General features: G+C 49.8%; 1 protein-coding gene across 2 annotated transcripts; it reads left to right on the top strand.

The window, feature by feature from the left end:
- Nucleotides 1–273: 273 nt before the first annotated feature.
- SDCBP2 (syndecan binding protein 2) lies at nt 274–19580 on the top strand. Of its 2 annotated transcripts, XM_086332664.1 has the most exons (9): nt 274–587; nt 10222–10294; nt 10952–11021; nt 11617–11717; nt 15832–15990; nt 16770–16945; nt 17025–17196; nt 18748–18839; nt 19044–19580. In XM_086332664.1, the coding sequence occupies exons 2-9, from the start codon at nt 10241–10243 to the stop codon at nt 19096–19098; spliced, it is 879 nt and encodes a 292-aa protein (XP_086188790.1). In that variant the 5' UTR covers nt 274–587; nt 10222–10240; the 3' UTR covers nt 19099–19580. The 2 variants fall into 2 exon arrangements, with proteins under 2 accessions (XP_086188790.1, XP_086188791.1); XM_086332665.1 differs by lacking the exon at nt 15832–15990.
- The last annotated feature ends 385 nt before the right edge of the window (nt 19581–19965 follow it).

Below are 19965 nucleotides of genomic sequence, written 5' to 3'. Positions count from 1 at the left end.
ACTCTGTATTACAGGATGTAATACAGGACGCCTCATTGCTTCTGTAAATGACATTGATGGCTTTCTGATCTTCCAAAGACGCCTTATTTAACTGACCCTGTGATGTCTGTGATGGGCATTTGGAGATTTCTAGATTTCCCTACTATAAGAAACACAGTGATGGGCCCTGAGACCCCATCCTACTTATTTTCTTATGACGAATCCCCAGAAGAGGAATTGCTAGGTCACAAGGTATGGCCATTTTTAAAGACCCATCAAACTGCCTTCATGTTTAGAGGAGTAGGTGTCCTATCCAAGTCTGATTTCCTCAAGGTCAAGAAGTCTGGTTCATACCCCTCCCCACAGGAGCTGTGAGCCTCTAGCCCCATTTCTACATCCAGACTAAGGCCAAAGCCCTCCTCTGAACCTGCTGACCTCGGGCAGGTTGACCCAGCTGCAGGGACGTACTTGGGCCCATTCCAGGCCCAGGTGAGTCAGCTGACCAGGGAGCCGGAACCCAGCTGGGACAAGGGCCACCACCTTCCAGGGAGGGACCATAGTCCGTCAGCAGCGGCTGGAGAAGGACGAGCAGCAGCACCTGACTACAGGTAAGAGCTGGGCGCAGGGCCCCTTGGCAGGGGGGTTGGAGGGGGCAAAGAGGACACCTGCTCTCACCTGTCTTCCTCTTTCCCTGTTTCGACCCTTCTGGGACTTCCAGGCCTTTTCCTCTCAAGGTGCTTCTCTCTGGCAGTGAAATGTAAACTTTGGAAGAGGGGCTTCTTCTTCTGAGCCCAGCCCTGGGCCAGGTTCAAGGGTAGGTGATCTTTATCCAGACATCACTAGGGCTCCATCCAGGCTCCTTCTGACTGCCTGGGACAGTGATCACAGGGATGGGACCCACACTTTGTTCCTCACAATGGACCCCTGGAAAACCAGAGCAACCTCTGCAAGAAACTGAATGCAGGCTTCAGTTTCTGTTACTCACTTCTCTGCCTGAAGCTGTTTCCATCAACAAGCTCCCTACCAAGGAAGGAGAACCTGCTGGGGGCATGGGCCAGTGGCCTGACCCAAGAACCGGTTTCCTCCTGTGGGGACTCCCACACAGTTGGGGAAACTGAATGAGGTCATGGATAAAAGGAGCATGCCTCCACACAGCTAGCCTCAGAAAATGGTGCTTAAGACAGGGCTGCTATGTGCTGGGCAGGCACTGCATGGGCTGTTGTACACATGGTGGTCCAAACTACTAACAACTGTACCGCCACCACCTGTAGCCCGGGCTCTCTGTTCACTCGCGCTCCCTCTTCTATCTTCCAAATCAAAGTCCGACCATGTCATTCTGCTGCTCAAAATTCTCCAGTGGCTGGCTCCCATCTCACAAGAGTCTATGCCAAGCCCTCAGCACGACCCTCAGGCCGTAAAGGATCTAGTCTGTCTCACCACCTCTCCACGCTCTGTCCTACTACTTCCCCTCTGGAAGACTGACTTCAGTGTCATTGGTCAGACGTTCCCCAAACAGAACAGGCACTCACCTTAGGGCCACTGCAGTGGCTGTGCCCTAAGCCTCACTGCTTTTCCTTCCCCATTTAGGCCACTTGTGGCCCCCACCCTCAGCAGTGAGCCTCCTGGGCTCCCAGGCTCTATCCTCCACTCCCTATCACTTCCCTACTCACCTGACTAACACTTCTTTATCCAGCCAGGTGACATTCAAAGACGGGGTTTTCTTTTGTTCCCTGCCTTATTACCGGTACTTAGAACAGTACTGGGACTTAGGTGCTACTAAGTGAATGTACTGAATGAACAACAGCTAACGATTACTGCGTGCCCTTTATTGTGGTAGTACTTTCTGTACACATCTCAAGAATCTAACCTCCACAACAACTCTGTGATGCAAGTATTGTTATTCATATTACAAAGGAAGAAATGACATGCAGGAGAGACTTGTCCGTGCTTGCTCTCCAGCCAGAGCACATCAGTCTGAACCCATCCTGCCTGCCTCCGAGGTCCTTGCTCTCATTCTGCCTCTCCTGTGCCTGGGTTCAGAAGCATCTGCACTCCTTGAAAGAAGTTCACAGTTTTTCTCCAGCAGGCAGTACAGCCTGAGGGAGGGAGGAGGGTATAAGCTGGTGGCCTAGCAACAGCCTCTTCTTTTCCAACTCACCACATCCCTGGGCTAATTTGGCCTTCCAGGAGCTATTCCTCTGACACTCTAACCCACGCTTCCCTCCTGCACACTGTCTTCTAAAGGATGGATGAGTTGTCCACAGGAACAAGTGGGCGTCCCTTAGTGTCAGCTCTTTGGAACAAAGTGTTCTCATTTCAAAGCCCAAAGATGGGGGCTGGTGACCCCTTTTCAGCCCTGCTGGTCTCTGAGAACCTGATTGCTGCTAAGTTGTGGGAGTTGCTACCACTCAGAATACCACAAAGTACAGAAGCTCAGGGATGGAAATCGTGGAAAATGCAGTGGGAGAACATTTCTCTGGGTGAGCTAGGTTAGATGGGTTCTTTCCTCTCATAGGAGCCAGTTAATTGTAGGAAATCAGCAGCATCATATTGAGCAAACTCTTCCAGTGTCATTGCAGGAGCCCGCCTTTCCATCTACCTCATCAGGGCACTGTTTTATCTCCCTTTCTAGGCCCAGGGTTTTTCTTCAAAGGTCTTTTTGGAACTTTTTGTCTTCCCCTTGGGTCTGCTTTTCCGTTTCAAGAAACAGTAATTGGACCCTTGCTGTGTGCCAGGGAGTGGGCACACTAGGGCTTCAGAAATGAGCAACATTCCTCACCAGAGAGGGAGACAGGCAAACAAATACAGAGTAGTGGAAATCCAACTTAGGAAATGCAGACCTTGCTCACAGTAGGTGCTTAAAAACACTAGTGGAATGAATGATGAGATTACTAGTGGAATGAATATGAGATTCTGTGGTTTAGAAAAGGGAGACGCTTATTTGTGTTTGGTTTGGGGAATTTGGGGGTAAAATGAGTTCACCAGATGAACAAAGTGGTGGGGGCGGGGGAGATGTGAATGGCATTCAAGACAGCGGGAACAGCATCTGTAAAAGCACAGAGGCTGAACTAGCAGGGTGAGTTACGATCAACAGGAGTCTGGAATGAATGAGATGCAGGGTAAGTGCACAAGAGTGAGGTTATCAGGAGTCAGTGGAGAAGGTACCTGGAGTCAGGTCAGGGAGATTTGAATATCAAGTTGAAGTCGGAGATTTTACTCTGAGGGCAGGAAATGGGTAGGCTGGAGGGCAGGAGTCAAGGCTAACTCCCAGGTTTCTGGCTCCGACCATGGGGTGCATTTGGTGGGGTCACTGTAGAGTGGCAGCAAAGCTGGGAAAAATGAGTTTCAACCAGCGGGAGGCAGTAAAGATCTGGAAGGCGGCTGGACTCCTGGGTCTGGGCCTCCCATCTCTGGAGTAACATACTCCATTCTCCTCCTCTGGAACCTCTATTCTTCACAGTCCAGTCTGTGTCCCCTGGCTTCCTCCGGGAGGCCTTCCCCCTTGCCCCAGGCTTTTATCCTGCACCCCACAGACCCAACTCCCCGAATCTCTAAAAACGAGCAGCGGGTCGTTTTGCTGTGGGAAGTGATCTGCCAGGCCAAGCCCAAGACCCTCACCCCGAGTGGCAGGCCCTCATTCTCGGGTGGGATCCTAGGGTGAATCTTCCTGGGGCGGAGCACCAGGACGGGAAGTCAGGGCAGGACAAGAAACTTGGGAAGGTGACGTCTCAATGGGTGGGAAATACTCGGGGATCCAAGGTGCTTCCGAAACCTACGGGAGCGCTGGAGCTTCCTCTTCCTAAGGAGCAACAGGCAGCCCGGAGCGCAGGCGTGTCAACTTTGCCCTCCTCCCTCCCACAGCTGCCTCAGAACGGAATCCTATCAGTCAGGGGAGGGTTCAGCCGCACCCGCTCTCCTTCGGGAAGCCGTTAATGGACTCAGGCTCAGGGGTGTGTGGAGTGTAGGGAGACATTCCCATTGAAAGCGCAATTTGATCCGCGTAGCTTCCACACCGGTAAGAGGCGATGCGGAGCCCGATTGAGCCTTTAAATCCCTTATTCTGATGCTCTACCTGATTTTGTGTGTGTGTATGGATGTGGGTGCCAGCCACGAGCGCCTGGAAAAAGCAAGAGGCCGGAGGGATGCTAGGATCCCACCGGACCAACAACCCACAGAGGAGGCTGCCATTTTCCACCCACAACCGCGGAGCACCCTGGGAACGGCGTGTAGCCGTGCGCAGCCCCGGATGGATTAGACGCATGCGCTCTAGCCGCCGCAGCGCGCCCTAGCGGCCTGGCGGAGTCTTTGCTGTAACCCATAGCAACCAGGGGAGGTCGCCTCTTATTCCGAGCAAAGTTCGGAGCTACAAGAGGGTCAGAATGGGAGTCTTTTGGAGATCTTCGATCAGCGATCGTTGGACAGATTAGGAAACAAGCCCTAGGGACCTGTGGTGCTTTCTCCGGTCCCCCTGTTCACGGAGTTGTGTGCCTGGCTGCTTCCAAAAAGCAGGAAATTGAGGCTGAGGGAGGGGGTAGTTTTGTCCAGAGCGGCTTTTCACCCCCACCTCCTTACGGGGCATTGCTGTGAACAAAACTAATGTAGGTGATGAAATTCCAGCTGAGCTATTTCAAATCCTAAAAGGTGATGCTGTTAAAGTGCTGCACTGATATGCCTGCAAATGTGGAAAAACTCAACAATGGCCACAGGACTGGAAAAGTTCAGTTTTCATTGCAATCCTAAAGAAGGGCAATACCAAAGAATGTTCAAACCACTGCACAGTTGCACTCATTTCACACGCTAGCACAGTAAGCTCAAAATCCTTCAAGCTAGGCTTCAACAGTATGTGAACTGAGAATTTCCAGATGTACAAGCTGGATTAAGAAAAGGCAGAGGAATTAAAAAGCAGGGACATCACTTTGCTGACAAAGGTCCGTCTAGTCAAAGCTATGGTTTTTCTACTAGTCATGTAGAGATGTGAGAGTTGGACCATAAAGAAGTCTGAACACTGAAGAACTGACACTTTTGAACTGTGGTGCTAGAGAAGACTCTTGAGAGTCCCTTGGATAGCAGCGATCAAACCTGTCAATCCTAAAGGAAATCAACCCTGAATATTCATTGGAAGGACTGATGCTGAAGCTGACTACTTTGGCCACCTGATGTGAAGAGCTACTCATTGGAAAAGACCCTGATGCTGGGAAAGACTGAGGGCAAGAGGAGAAGGGGCCGACAGAGGATGAGATGGTTGAATGGCATCATCGACTCAATGGACACGCGTTTGAGCAAAATCTGGGAAATAGTGAAGGACAGGGAAGCCCGGCATGCTGCAGTCTGTGCTAAGTCACTTCGATCGTGTCCAACTCTTTGTGACCCTATGGACTGTATCCTGCCAGGCTCCTCTGCTCATGGGATTTCCCAGGCAAGAATACTGGAGTGGGTTGCTGTTTCCTACTTCAGTGAGTCTTCTTGACCCAGGAATTGAACCCATGTCTCTCACGCCTCCTGCACTGGCAAGCAGGTTCTTTACCACTAGCGCCACCTGGGAAGCCCTACGCTACAGTCCATGGAGTTGGGAAGAGTCGGACGTGACTGAGTGACTGAACAGCAACAAGTTGAAAAAAACCCCGCAAAACAGCATGTTGCCCTGTCTGCACTGTAAAGGAGAAATGAGGGCAATGAAAATAGTTTATAATAAAGGAATATGCACTTCACTATGTAAAAGCTCAGACTGGGTTACACCAGATCACGCTTGTACCTAACTTAAAACGAGGGAGTTTGGATTTGTGTGCTCAGATGCTCAGTCGTGTCCCACTCTCTGGGACCCCATGGCCTGTAGCCCGCCAGGCTCCTCTGTCCATGGGATTCCCCCAGCAAGAATGCTGGAGTGGGTTGACATTTCCTCCTCCAGGAGATCTTCCCGACCCAGGGATCCAACCAGGATCATCTGCTTGTAGGCAGTCTCCTGCATTGGCAGACAGATTCTTTGCCACTAGGGCCACCTTGGATTTAATAGATAGTATTCAGCTGAATTTTGCCAAAGTTTATATTTGGCATTTTGAGTCAAAGCTTAAATGTATCTGTATACAGGCGTGGAGTGACTATGACAGCTACAGACACAGACACACACGAGTGTGTTCTGGTAACCTACCTGCGTTGTGGAGAATTGACAATGATTTTTCAGAATGGTGAACAAAACCAAGAATAACTTCCTCAGATAAGCTGGTGTATACATTTCTGGATGATATATTGTATATTAAAACCAGGTAAAGTTTCATTGTATTTGTATATAAAACAGGTTATAAACAGGTTTTTTTTTGTTGTTGCTTCAATTAAGATTGGTGGGATATTGGAAACTTGTGTGGGACAGTTTGTTGTGATGAGCTGTTCTGTGCATTACAAAAGGTCCTGGTCACTACTCCCTGCTTCCTAAATGCTAGTGTCCCCTCAGTCTTGTGACATCCAAGAATGCCCACACAAATTTCCAGTCTGTTTCTTGGAAAACCACTTATCTATTCAGTCAAATAGCAATTTTTGTCGGCATCTGTGTGCTGGGTGCTGTTTCAGTGGGGAGGTGTAGGGTGATGAACAGGACATAGTCCCTGGCATTCTGAGATGGAGTTCAGAATGAAGGGATACCCAGATAGTAATCGTATAATATGATAAATAACTTGAGAGTAGGCGCAGTACCAGTCAGTTTGGGAACACAGGAAGACCTAGCCAACTAGCCAGGGGTCCCACGGCCTGAAAAAGCCAAGCGGAGAACTTGCATTTGAGCTGAGTCTTCAAAGGCTTGAAAGGCTATGCAGAGAAGGGTGGTATGCCAAGCAGAGGGATCTGCATAACAAACAGGTCCAAGGTCGCTGGCACACAATGGACACTCAAGTAGTGTGAATGAGTAGATGGATAATTGAGATATGCATATTTCCTGGCAGGGAGCCATTCCCCACTATATTGTGAATTGCTAAAAGGCAGGGAAACTCCTGCCTCTTGATTCCACCCAGATCCCTAACCTTGGTTGAGACCCAGAGAAGGTGGCAGTGGTGAAAGTGTCTCAGACCCGGAGGATGGGTTGTGTGATTCCAGCCTGGAAAGGATCTCCAGGAAGTGGATCTCAGATTCTGCTTGCCCAGATGGCAGCTGCTACAGATATAAAAGCTCTGCTACTTCAGTGTTTGAAAAAGCAGGGCAGGGATGCCTCTTATTTTCACATCTGTAGCTCATGTGTGATCCAGGGCGTGTTTTTGATGGGTGGTACCTTCTGAGGACTGTCCCAAGATCCAAGTCTCCTGGAGTGTGTGCACAGAAGGGAAGACCACAGGCGAAGGGGCCTCTCCCCTCAGCTGATTTAAAGCAGGTCAGAGCCAGGCTCCCTCTCCCCATTGGACCATCCCTGTCTCCTTAAGATGGTCATTTCTGCCCCAAAGACCAGGTGAGGGCAAAGATCTGGAACTGCCTGCCCCCAGGAACCAAGCGGGCAGTGTGAGCCAGCTGGATGGGTACTTTGGGAAACAAGAGGTGTGTGCAACCTCATCTAAGGGCAGGCTGTGACTCCGGCCTGGCTGAGTGTTGCTTGTGTATGATTCCTGCTCTTGCATTGCCAAGTATTTTGTGTTTTTTTTTCCTATACAAGATAGAAGTGGAGAATTCTATATTTCCAGATTTTAAAATGTTGACACTAACTCAAACGAAAACAGAAAAAACAAGCCAGTGAAAGGCAAACAAAGCCTGTTTGGGCCCTCACATCTTCCATCCTAGGAAGGTGCACGTTCATAGGACATTAGCACTTTACTCTACAAGGAGAAACGTGGAAGCCCAGGCGGAATGCATTGCTTCTGGAAATATTGAGTTGATGTCCACGCTAGGGGCTGGTTGATGTCCACAATAAATTAGAAGGTCCAGTTTCTGCCCATTTGGAACTCCCAATAGGTAGATCAAGAGGCAGCTTCAGAGTAGTGAATGATCAACAGACTAAGAACATGAGCTGGGAGAGGAGGCGAGTGTGGGGCAGGGGGAGCACAAATCAAGGCAAGTTTCCTGAAGAGCCCTCTGATATGGAACACAGAAAATAATTGGAAGTTAGCCAGGTGGGGAGCAGAGTGGGTAGAAAGGTATGCCAGACAGAGGGCATAATAATACACACAAAGGCCTGGGGACACGAGGAAGTTCAGTTAATTCAAGGATCTAAAAGTAGCTCATTGTGGCTGAAGCTGAGGGTGCCGGTTGGGAGAAAGACATGTAGAAAGAAAGAAAGTGGGAGAATAAGGCAGGGGGTGCAAGCAAATGTCTATTGGGACTCAGGGCCAATGAGTAAATCGGTCTTGATGTAAGAGACAACAGAGGCTGAGGGGGTCTGGGGCGCCCGGGAGTTGGCTGCGACTCAGATGTAGCCACTCAGCGGTGGTCCAGGGTTGCTAGAGTGTCCTGTTTTTCAGGAGCAGTGTGAAGCTAGATTATTAAGTGCCGAGTCTCGAGTTCTGCATTTAAGCTTTTAACTTTGAATGTATAAAGTCCTTGGCAAGGTCAAACAACATCTGTTTGCATCTGGCCTGTGAGCCACTGGTTCCAATCTCTGGAGGAATCGTAAAGGGCATGTGGACTGGATTCTGAGAGTGGCGGAGCCACTAGGGGTGCTTTAATCAGTGGCATGGCATTCCAGGCTCACACAGAAAGGACCTGTTGGCTGGAGAACAGCAGTTGAGTTGACTCACTGGAGATGTTGTGATTCCTGCAGAAGAGCGGGGAGATGAAGGAGGACAGCGTGAGGATTAGTGATGGGATGTGGGGATAATAGGGTGTGATGGCAGACTAGAAGGGATGGTGTGTGTACGGGGTCGTTGGGGAGGCTTCAAGTTGATAAGTGTCAAGGCAGCAGGTGCAGAGGAAGGACAAGGAAGAGTCATGGAGGAAGATGACCTTGACCCCTGGGGATCACTCCGGCGAGATGCCCAGAGATTCTGGACCTGGTCCAGGAATGTGGGCCCAGTGCAGTGAATAGGACCCCCTGGATCGCCAGGAACTGCAGGTCAGGTGGGAAGACACACTGAGGACAACTGAAGAGCCCGGGACCGGAGGCCGGTCCGCAGTCCCTGCTGAGGGCAGGGCCCTGGGTGGGGGCAGCGGTGACCTCACTGTCTCAGGAGCCAGGGCGGGAGGGTGGTGTAGGAGCTTCCAGCTGACGAGGACTGGCCCAGCAAAGGCCAGTAGATGTGAGAGAGCCAGTGTGTTAGTGGGTAAATGGTGAAGAATCCAGAAGGACAAACTGCTCCTTGCTCACATTTCATCTAGGGAGGAAATAAAGCTTTTCTGCGGGTAATTTCTTTGAATTTCTTTGGGTACCTTGCTCCAAGGTCCTTCTGGTTCTCCCCCCGATAGGTAGGAAGGTTTTTAATAAATGTTTATGGTCCCCCATCATTTCTTTATCCCTATGAACAATACTCTGCTGAGCATATAAACTCTTACTCTTACAGTTTGTGTGCATGTTTTTAAGAGTTTCCATTGGCCTTCATCATGATCAAGATCAAGACTCACCAGTGAAGCCGGAAATGGCAGTAGGGGCTCAAATGCCCAGAGATGGAGAGGGGTGTGGGGGGGCAGGGGAGGAATTATAAGGTGCCTGCTGCCTGTTTTAATATGAAGTCCCCAACCGCTTGACACTGGACTGAGCCCCAAGTAGTTGTGGGAAGATGCTGCACAAACCCCTAATGCTGGCCGGGTATACAGTAGGTGCTCACTCTGCACCAACTGGACCAGGTTTAGGTCTTGAGCGATAAGATCTTGTAAGGCTTTCTGACCTTTGAAACATGGCAGGGAAGGACATGATTCCCCAGTCCTACTTTGCCTGGTGAGCATGTCCTGGGTGACCCCTGGGTCCAGGTTCTAAAGCCCAGAGTCAGCTGAACACGGTGGGGTGGGATTTTGTAGGAGTGGAGAACATGGGCTTGGGAACCAGACTCTGGCTCAATCCCAGCTCCTGCATTTCTAAAATGGGGATAATAATACCTATTATATAACTGGTATAATATATTATATTATTATATAATGTATAAGTATATAATAATAGAATATATAATATATAACAATATATGTTATATATGATATATATAATATGTATTATATATAATCATGTAATAGTAGTATAATAATAATACTACCCTTCCTGACGTCTTTCTCATCCTGAGAGTGCTGGGTGGCACGTGTCTGTGCCTCCGCTCACCCCTCAGCACCCGGCTCTGTTGTGCCCTGCAGGGTGTTCCAAGGAGCAGCCATGGCCACCCTGTACCCATCTCTGGAGGACCTGAAGGTGGACCAGGCCATGCAGGTAAACTGCCAGGCTATTAGCCTGGGTCCCCTGCTGAGGCTTCGGGATTACTCCAGGGTAGCTAAGGGAGGCTTGTCTTGGATCAAGGTTGGAGGCCCCTGGGAGTTCCTTATTGGCCCCAAGGCATGCGGGTCCCCAGTGCGGGGCCTGCTGGGCAGAGCAGGTGTTCAGAGGCCAAGGCAGTGGGATCACAGCAGGTGGAGAAGACAAGCAGCTGCAGACAGGCCTATGTCTGGTGCCCGCTCGGTCCCAGTGCTTCCTCCACTGGGGTTCGTGCAGACCCCATGCCCTAGGGCAAGCTTCCAGGGTAAACCCTGTGGCCGTGGTGTTTGGCCTACTCAGCCCCCAGAAGCCCTTTCCTCCTTCCATCCTACATGAGGTCTTAGTGGGTTTTGAGAACTGGGGGCTTTTTGACTGATAATTACCTTGGCCACTGCAGGTAGTAAATGAGTTGTGACATTCAGTGGGTTGCAGGCCCTTGGGAGAACCTCCCTCCTGAGGCATGGAGGTGTGCGAAGCCACATTTATTGAAGGGTTGGATACCCACTCAGGCCACGAGCATACCTATCGCCCTGACCCCCAGCCTCAGGGAGCCCCAAGCTCCAAGGGCTCTGGGGTTCTGACCACAGCTGAGCGGCACTCCCCTTCCATTCCCAGGCCCAGGCCAAAGCCGTACCCAGGATGCCTGCTCTGCCAGTACGGGGAAAAGGGGACTCCCAACCTCCACGTGAGTGATGGGGATGGGGTGCTTCCGGCCGAGAGTGACTTCTGCTGGCCATTTCCGAGAGCCTGCCTCTTGCCTGCCACCGAGCCATGGGCACTGTGTACAGTTGTCCCCTCTACTTTGAGGGGGACGCTGAAAAGCTGTGACCTTGTGAGGGGCCTGACATCCCTGACTTAGGGCCACCGAGGAAGGCTGCATAAGGAGACCAGGATGTATGCAGTGGCCCTGGGGCTGCTCTGGCTATCTTGACTGGTGAGCTCAGGCCCAACCCCTCTCCTCACCGTGCAGTTTCCCAGAGCTGCCTTTGGGTCGGCTGGTGCCAAATAAAGGTAACTGAGCTGAACACCAAAGTGATCCGTGAGGGGCTCTGTGTCCGAGGCTGCTCCCAGACCATCTGAGGGGAGGACCCACATTGCCAGCAAGTGTTCCCAGGGCTGCAGAGCCATCTCAAGAATATACTGCATTCTTGGGAGTAAACAGCATCACGGACCCTTTTGTTTCTTAACAAAGATGAGTGATCACTTGGGAGCCAGGCAGGTGTGGCCAAGCTCATGGCCAGAATAACATCTTTCTCTTCTTCCCCTTCCCTTCCCACCAGTTTTGTATCCTAACCTGGCAGAATTGGAAAACTATATGGGTCTTTCCCTCTCCAGCCAAGAAGTCCAGCAGAGCCTGCCTCAGACTCCAGAAAGTGCCAGTGTAGGTATTTGTCTCTTGCCTGATGCGGGCCCTCCTTCCTCGGTCTTGCCATTTAAACAGATTTGAATCTCCTCTCTCTGTAGCATCCCTGAGGCTCTGTTTCTTGATGACACGTTTCATTTTGAACCTTCATGAGAAGTGCCGTGGGGTTTCATGGTTTCCTGCAGGCCTTGGGGCTAGAGGGCCACTGCCTGCCCTTTGACCTCTGACCTGCTGGCCTGAGCCTGCTAGATGAGAAGGGAGGACATTAAACCTGGCATGAGCCTGGGTGCTTCTAATGAGGGGGTGCCTGTGACTTGGGAGCAGCTGCATGGTTAGGCAGAACCTGTGAGGAGGAGCTTGTCAGCCCCAAGTCCCCAAATGAAAAAATGCTTAACTCTTGCTCTCTATGACTTCAGGGAGCAAAAAAAAAAAAAAAAAAATCATAACATAGAAATATTCACTCCTGAAAATATATTCACTTATAGAATCAGTCCCAAAACTGTCTACCCATCAGCTTCAACATTCCTGGTTGGTTCATTGTGCTGGTCCAGTGCAAATCGACTGCAAAGTGCAAATACAAATCTTGGTAATGCTGTGGGATTTCATGAAATTGATAGAAGTGACGATGAGAGCTGCCACACTGACAAATGAGGATTTCACAGGAGAAATCAGCAAGGATGAGGACATGTAGGATCCTGAGCAAAGCTGGTGACACCCTGGAGTGGTTTTCCAAAATGACGCCCTTGACAGTCATGTAGGGGAGCACACACAGGAAGCAAAGTAGGTCACATTGTCCAGTTTTAATCCATTGATTGATCTCTCTTTGGTCAATAGCCCAGACAACCTAAATTTGATGGGAAAAAAAAAAAAAAAACGACAGATAATGCACTTTCATAATTAAAATTTTTAATTATTTTAAGTTTTTCTTTTTAAATAATCGGAGATTCAGTCAGGAAGTTGCCAAGACAAGAGAAGTCCCTTGTACTCTTCACTCAGTTTTCCATTTTATGTAACTACTATAATGTCAAAACCAGGCATTTTACATCAGTACAATGCGTCTAAGGTTCTGTGTGTTTTTATCACCTGCAGCCACCAGCACAATCAAGATACAGAACTACATCATCACACAGAAGTCTGTGTCATGCTGCCCCTTTATGATCATGCCCAGCCTCCCCTTCAGCATCCTCAGCCCCTTGGCAGTCACTGGCATGTTTTTGTCCCTATAATTTTATCATTTTAGAAGGTTATGTAAGTGAAGTCACATGGTGTGTGACCTTTTCAGATGGGCTCTTTCCACTCAGCATTGTGCCCTGGAGATCCTTCCAGGCTGTCGCCTGTTTCAACAGTTCATTCTTTTTTATTGCAGGATTGCGTTCCATGGTGTGGCTATAGCTCAGTTTGTTTAACCTCTCGAGGGACATTTTGGTTGTTTCCAGTTTTTGTCTATTATAAACTAAGATATTACAGATGTTTGTGTACAGATTTTTGTACAGACATAAGTTTTCGTTTCTCTGGGATAAACGCCCAGGAGTACAATTCCTATGTAGTGTAATACATGTATGGCTAATTTTTTTTAGAAAGAAACTGCCAAACAATTTTCAGAGTGGCTGTATTATTTTATTTTCCTGCCAACAACGCATGAGTGTTTTGTTGGCACATCTTTGCCAGCATTTGATATTATCACTATTTTAAGTTTTACTCATGGTAGGTGTGTGGTGATGCCTTATCCTGGTTTTTATTTGCACTTTCCTAATGGAGAAGGAAATGACAACCCACTCCAGTATTCTTGCCTGGAGAATCCCAGGGACGGGGGAGCCTGGTGGGCTGCCGTCTATGGGGTCGCACAGAGTCAGACACGACTGAAGTGACTTAGCAGCAGCAGCAGCAATGGCTAGTGATGTTGAACATCTTTTCACGTGGTTATTTACCAGCTGTATAGTCTTTTTGATAAAATGTTTTCATATATTTTGCTTATTTTCTAAATGGATTATTTTTTTAAGTCAACTTTTGAGACCTTATTCTAAAGTCCTTTGTCATTTGATTTGTAAATATTTTTCTCCCGCTGTGTAACTTCTCCTTTCATTGTATTAAAAGAGTTTATTGGACAACAAAAAGTTTTCAATTTTGATGAGGTTCAATTTATTGATTTTTTTCTTTGTGGATCATGACTTGGTGTCCTAAGAAACTTGACTGAGCTCTAGGTTCTGAAAAATTTTCCCTTTTACTTCTAAAACTCTTATACTTTTTGTTTAAATTTATGATTGAACTTGAGTCAGTCTTTGCATAAGGCATGAGGTCACGATTCATATTTTGCTTATGGATGTTCAGTTGCTCCCATGCCATTTGTTGAAGAAGAAGACTCTTCTGTCTTCACTAAATTGTTCTCACACCTCTGTTAAGAAGCAGTTGCCTCTACTTGTGTGAGGCTATTTCTGGATATTCTCTATTCTGCTCCAAAGGTCTGTCTCTCCCCAGTACCACACTATCTTGATTACTGTAGCTATATAGAAAGTTTGGAAATCTGGTAGAGTGATTTCTCCTGTTTTTTACTTTTTTGTCAGACTAGTTTTAGCTATTCTAGTTCCTTTGTGTTTTCATGAAGTTTAGATTAACCTTGCTTCTATCTACAAAACATAGAGACTGTGATAGGAAATGCATTAAATATGTATATCACTTTGTGGACAGTTGACAGCTTCATCTAGTTTTTCTGATCCATCAATACAAAATATCTCTTTATTTATTTAGACCATTGATTAGGCTTCTCCAATAGCTCAGTTGGTAAAGAATCTGCCTGCAATGCAGGAGACCCCGGGTTGATTTCTGGGTCAGGAAGATCCGCTGGAGAAGAGAAAGGCTACCCACTCCAGTATTTGTGGGCTTCCTTTGTGGCTCAGCTGGTAAGGAATCTGCCTACAATACAGGAGGCCTGGGTTCAATCCCTGGGTTGGGAACATCCCCTGGAGAAGGGAAAGGCTACTCACTCCAGTATTCTGGCCTGGAGAATTCATCCATGGGGTGAAAGGAGTCAGACCAGGCTGAGCGACTTTCACTTTCAAACTCACAATACATTATATTAAAAAAACAGTAATGAGTACTCAAAATTTCTCTTTTTAATAACTTCACTATTTTCTACTAATATCTATCCTACTAAGGTTATTTCCGTTTTTATCTAAACGTAGAAATATATGATGATGTGATGAGAATTCCATGGACTGTATATTCCATGGGAGTCGGACACGACTGAGCGACTTTCATTTCACTTCACTTCACTTCTTTGATCTCTTTTATCCATGTTTTGTCATTTCCAGCATACAATTCCTGTATATGTTTTATTAGCTCCACACCTATTTCTTTTTTTTTTTTTTTTTAGCGATTGTAAGTGGTATTGTATTTTTAATTTCAGTTTCCACGTATTCATTGTGAGTATATAGAAGTACAATTGATTTTTTTGGTATGCATTGGTCTTGTGTCCTGTGACCTTGTTAAATTCACTTATGAGTTCTAGGAGTTTATCTGTAGATTCTTTGGAATTTTCTAGTAAAGCATCATCTCATCTGAAAATAGGGACCATTTTATGTTTTCTCTTCCAATCTATATGTCTTTTATTTCCTTCCCTTGCCTTATTATCTGGCTAGTCCTTCCATTACTGTATTTAACAGTAGTGGTGGGAGTGGACATCTTTGCCTTGTTCCAGATCTTTTTTGGGGGGCGGGGATAGTATTCACTCATCTTGATACTTTTGACATAATTTTTTTTAAGACAGAAATCAGCTTGAGCTCCTTTACCCCCTCATTGTTCACTATTTTCTGTGAATTTTTTTATTTTTAAGTGGATTTTAAAACGTTCTTCTGACATCAAGTTGTCTTGGAAAATGAGGACCCTTTTATAGACATACCTGTCCTCCCGTCTCTATTTTCCTGGCTGTGTTTTTTTGGTGTGTGGATTTTGACGCCCCCTAGTGGCTTCATAGCGCCATGTGTCCTCCTGCCCGCAAGAGGTGTGTGTGGTCTGCGGTGGGCTGGAGCTCAGGGTCCACCCCGTTCTCTTTTCCCAATCCCTGCTCCCAGGCCTGGACCCTTGAGGCACGAGGCCCCACGGCGCTGGCTGACCTCTGCTCCCCTGTGGTCTGCAGGCAGCGGTCTCGGGTCCCTCGCCGGGCCAGGTGGTGGCGCCGGTGTCCGGGAACAACCTGGGCGCGCTGCGTGCGGAGATCAAGCCCGGTGTGCGCGAGATCCACCTATGCAAGGACGAGCGTGGCAAGACGGGGCTGCGGCTGCAGGCCATCGACAAGGTGGGGCTGGGGTCAGGCGGGAGGGGAGGGGCCCCGCGGAACGCAGAGAGAGAGCTCGCGTGCTGGACTGCGCCTGCCCGCGGCCCGAGCTGCCCGCGGGAGCCAAGGCTCACCTGAGCCCTAGACAAGCTCGTCCTCTCCATCCCCTCCCATAAGGCACTAGGGCTTGCTCTGGGTTGTGCCAGGGACCCTCCACTTGCCCTTCCTGGGACTTCATGCCTCCTTGCTCCCCACTCAGAGGGATCTGGCTTCTGGGAGGCTTTCTGAAGACAGTGGAAGGTGAGGGGTGTGGGGGTGTTGGTTTAGATGCCAGTCTGAGAGGCCTTGTAATCTGGTGACTGGGGATGCAGCCACTAGTTGGAATTCCTGAAAGCGTTAGTTGCTCAGTCATGTCCAACTCTTTGCGATCTCATGTACTGTAGCCCGCCAGGCTCCTCTGTCTAAGGAATTCTCTAGGCAAGAATACTGGAGTGGGTAGCCATGCCCTTCTCCAGAAGATCTTCCCAAGCCAGGGATTGACCAAGTCTCCTGCATTGCAGGCAGATTCTTTATCATCTGAGATACCGGGAAAACTCCTGAATTCCTGACTCCGTTGCTTCCTAGCTGTGTGGCCCGTTTCCTCACCAGGAAAATGGGGTACCCTGTATGTTGCTATACAGAGCTGCGGTCCCAGGGCCCAGCAGGCTCTGAGAAGATCAGGAGGCAAACAGCAGTGCAGGAGGAGGCGCCTGGGCTCAGGGTGGGCTGGGGGAACTGAATGCGGGGCTCACCTCCTCCAGGGGATCTTCGTGCAGCTGGTCCAGGCCAACACCCCTGCATCCTTGGTGGGGCTGCGCTTTGGGGACCAGATTCTGCAGATTGATGGACGCGACTGTGCTGGGTGGAGCACGGACAAAGCCCACCAGGTGGTGAAGAAGGCATCGGCTGAGAAGATTGTCATAATCGTTCGGGACAGGTGAGCACCCGGGTCCCAGGAGCCTGTCTGTCTGCCCTTGGTTATGTCCCAGGCCCAGCTCACTGTCCCTCCCTGCCAGGCCGTTCCAGCGGACCATCACCATGCACAAGGACAGCACAGGCCACGTCGGCTTCGTCATCAAGAAGGGGAAGATCATCTCTTTGGTCAAAGGGAGTTCCGCGGCCCGTAATGGGCTCCTCACCAACCACTATGTGTGTGAGGTGAATGGGCAAAACGTCATCGGGCTGAAGGTGAGCAAGGCGGAGCATGGCTCCATCCCAGGACCTCAGGGACTGGGAGATCGAGAGGTGGTGGGAAGGTTCGTGTCTGTGGGTGGGCTGCTGCGCTCGCCCCAGCTTCAGATCCTCATCCTAAGGCTGCTGCAGGGATTCAATGAGACAAAGGTACGAGAGCTCCGAGCACAGTGCAGACACTAAGTGCTCAGTAAATACTCGCTGATGTTACTTACTCATGAAGGCCAGAGGTGTGACAACAGGTGGTGGTGGTGGTGGTGATGACGTGTGTCAGGAAATGGGTGTCCGGGGTGGGGGTGAGGGGCTCCTGGCTGCACGGTCTATTCTGTGTGATATTTCTGTTTGTATCCTGGATCACGTTCACTAATAGGAATATTTTAGGAAATGGCTCTTCAGAAGCCCATTTCCTACCTCTTTCTTCTCCCCAACAGTGTGTGTGTGTGGTGAGTTTTATCTTTAAATACAAGAAGGAGCAAATGGTCTAGGGCCAGTGCTGTGACATAGACTGGGGGACAGGGTGGGTGCCTTCGGGGAATGGACCCCAGAAGAGGTTGAGTCACATGGCTTCTGGTCCCTGGAAAAACGAGAGTGGTTTATCCTGATTGATGCCACCAGGACTGAGAGCCGTTCTTAATTCCAGTTGTGATTTAGAGTGAGGGTCCCCCCCCACTCCAGCATCCAGGGCTTTGGGGCTCACAGGCAGGTGGAGGTGGCCTGGGGGGTTTGCCATCTCACCCCACAGATGACACAGTCTTGTGAGCCACTCCCCCTCCCTCATAAGGGCCATCTCCAGGTCACTCCTGTCACACATCTTCTCCCCTATGCCTGACCATCTAGTCGCATCTGGCATATCTTCTCCCATTGATCCTGGCACAGCTAGGAAAACACACAGCCAAGTCGGAGATCTGTGCAAAGTAAAGGTCACGGTCTCCAAGTAAGGGCCAGAGGCTCGTCTCGTGCCTTAGCATTCGGCTTTGGGCTGTACGGCACACTCTGTGTAGGTGCTTCTCATGTCTTGTTCTCCCCATGATCTGAACAGCTTCTGCAGGCCTTTCTTTTTACTGGTCAACAAGATGTAAGAGGAAGAGGTACCCCACGGCCTCGGCTCAGGCTGACAGGAGCCCAGAGAAGAGGGTGGGTGGGTGTGCCTACTGTCCCCCCTTGTCCCCACTGCAGCGTGGTTCTCTTTCTGCTTTGGGGTCAGAATCCCGGTGTGACTGGGGCCTGGGAGACGGCATACTCGTGTGGTTGGTGGGATTCCCGGGGCTCTTTGGGGGAAGTCATGTCTGTGAGGCTGTTCGGTGTCAGGCCCACACAGGCCCTCGAGGTGAGGATAGGAGAGGTGAGTCCATTTTACTGAGAGAGCCTCAGATGGGAGGCCCACATTCTTGCTTCAGCTGGGGGCCTGCCACCCTCACTCAAGGGGCAACCTATTCCCTACCGTCACTGTCAGTGGTGGACTCCAGCAAGGACACGCTGACCACTTCACAGAGGTACCTCATTGTTGCCCCTGGCCCCCAAGGTGACTGTCACTCGCCTCTTCTCCAGGACAAAGAAGTCACAGAGATTCTGGCCACCGCCGGGAACGTCATCACCCTGACCATCATCCCCACCGTCATCTACGAGCACATGGTCAAAAAGTAAGGCTGACCCCCCCCACCCCCTGGCCCCCCTCTCCTCCGGCCGCCCCCCTCCCCCACCCTGCGGAACCCCCCCTCCCCTCTCCTCACCTCCTGGCCACCGCCTTCTGGTAACTTGGGGTGAGGCAAGGGAGGCACAGGTTTTTGGGAGAAGGGGGAGAAGGTGCTGCCAGTTTTGGCGAATGTCCTTGTTGCTGTATCTAGGTTGTCCCCGACTCTGCTGCACCACACCATGGACCACTCTATCCCTGACGTCTGAGGCCACGGGACAGCAGCTCAGCCCTGTCACCCTCCTGCCAGAAAGGGAAAGTCTGTGCCTGCGAAGGCGTGCTGCCTGGGGGCGGGGCCGTCTCCAGGGGGCGGGGTCTTCTCAAGGGGGCGTGTTCCGGGCGGGGCGACATGGCATCCTGTGCGCCTGTCATTTACATACACTGGCCTCGTTGGAGTCTCAGCCACTCAACTGGGCTAAGGCCGGGACAGGGCCCACAGGCGGCCATTCTCTGTGCTGATTTAAATGCTTGGCACGTCGGCAGGCCGGCTAAACACTTCCTAAAGTTGCAGCTGGGTCCCTTTCAAATTTTTGCCTCTACCAGTAAAACAGTTCCATGTTTTGAGAACACAAATACATTTTTTTTTTTGGTTAAGAATTGTTTCTTTTTCCTTTACTTGTTCTTTGTCACAAACTGTATAGAGTTATAACCCTTCACTGTCTTTTGAATAAAGATTTGATTTTAAATAAAATCCCTTCCTTGAAAGTAATTGATATTCCAGAATCCTCAGTCCCATGACGCACCAGTGTTGGTTGTCTTTTAAGCAGTGGTGAGACCGAGGCCTTTTCTATGTGTTGCCTTTGACAGCATGGCTTGGCTTGGCTTGGCCAGCGTCACATGCTGCCTGTTGGTGTGAGGCTGGGATGGCTGGGTGGTGGTGGGGGACAGTGTGGGCTCTGGAGGGGGGCACTAGCTTTAGAGCGCCCCCTGCTCAGTGACTCCAGCTGGCTTCTGCATCTGTAGGTGTGAGAATCACCTCGGGGGTGCTGGAGAGGATGGAATAGGTGCACTCTCAGGGCCCAATGGGACTGACACCGAGGGGGTGCCAAGTGACCCCCAAATGACGCACGGTAGAG

The sequence above is a fragment of the Bos grunniens genome, chromosome 13 (assembly GCF_055505025.1).
Source record: "Bos grunniens cultivar Pamir isolate PY7600 chromosome 13, Bosgru_T2T1.0, whole genome shotgun sequence".
Lineage (NCBI taxonomy): Eukaryota > Metazoa > Chordata > Mammalia > Artiodactyla > Bovidae > Bos > Bos grunniens.
Note: the sequence above shows the minus strand (reverse complement) of the source record. Positions and strands in the feature narration are given on the sequence as shown.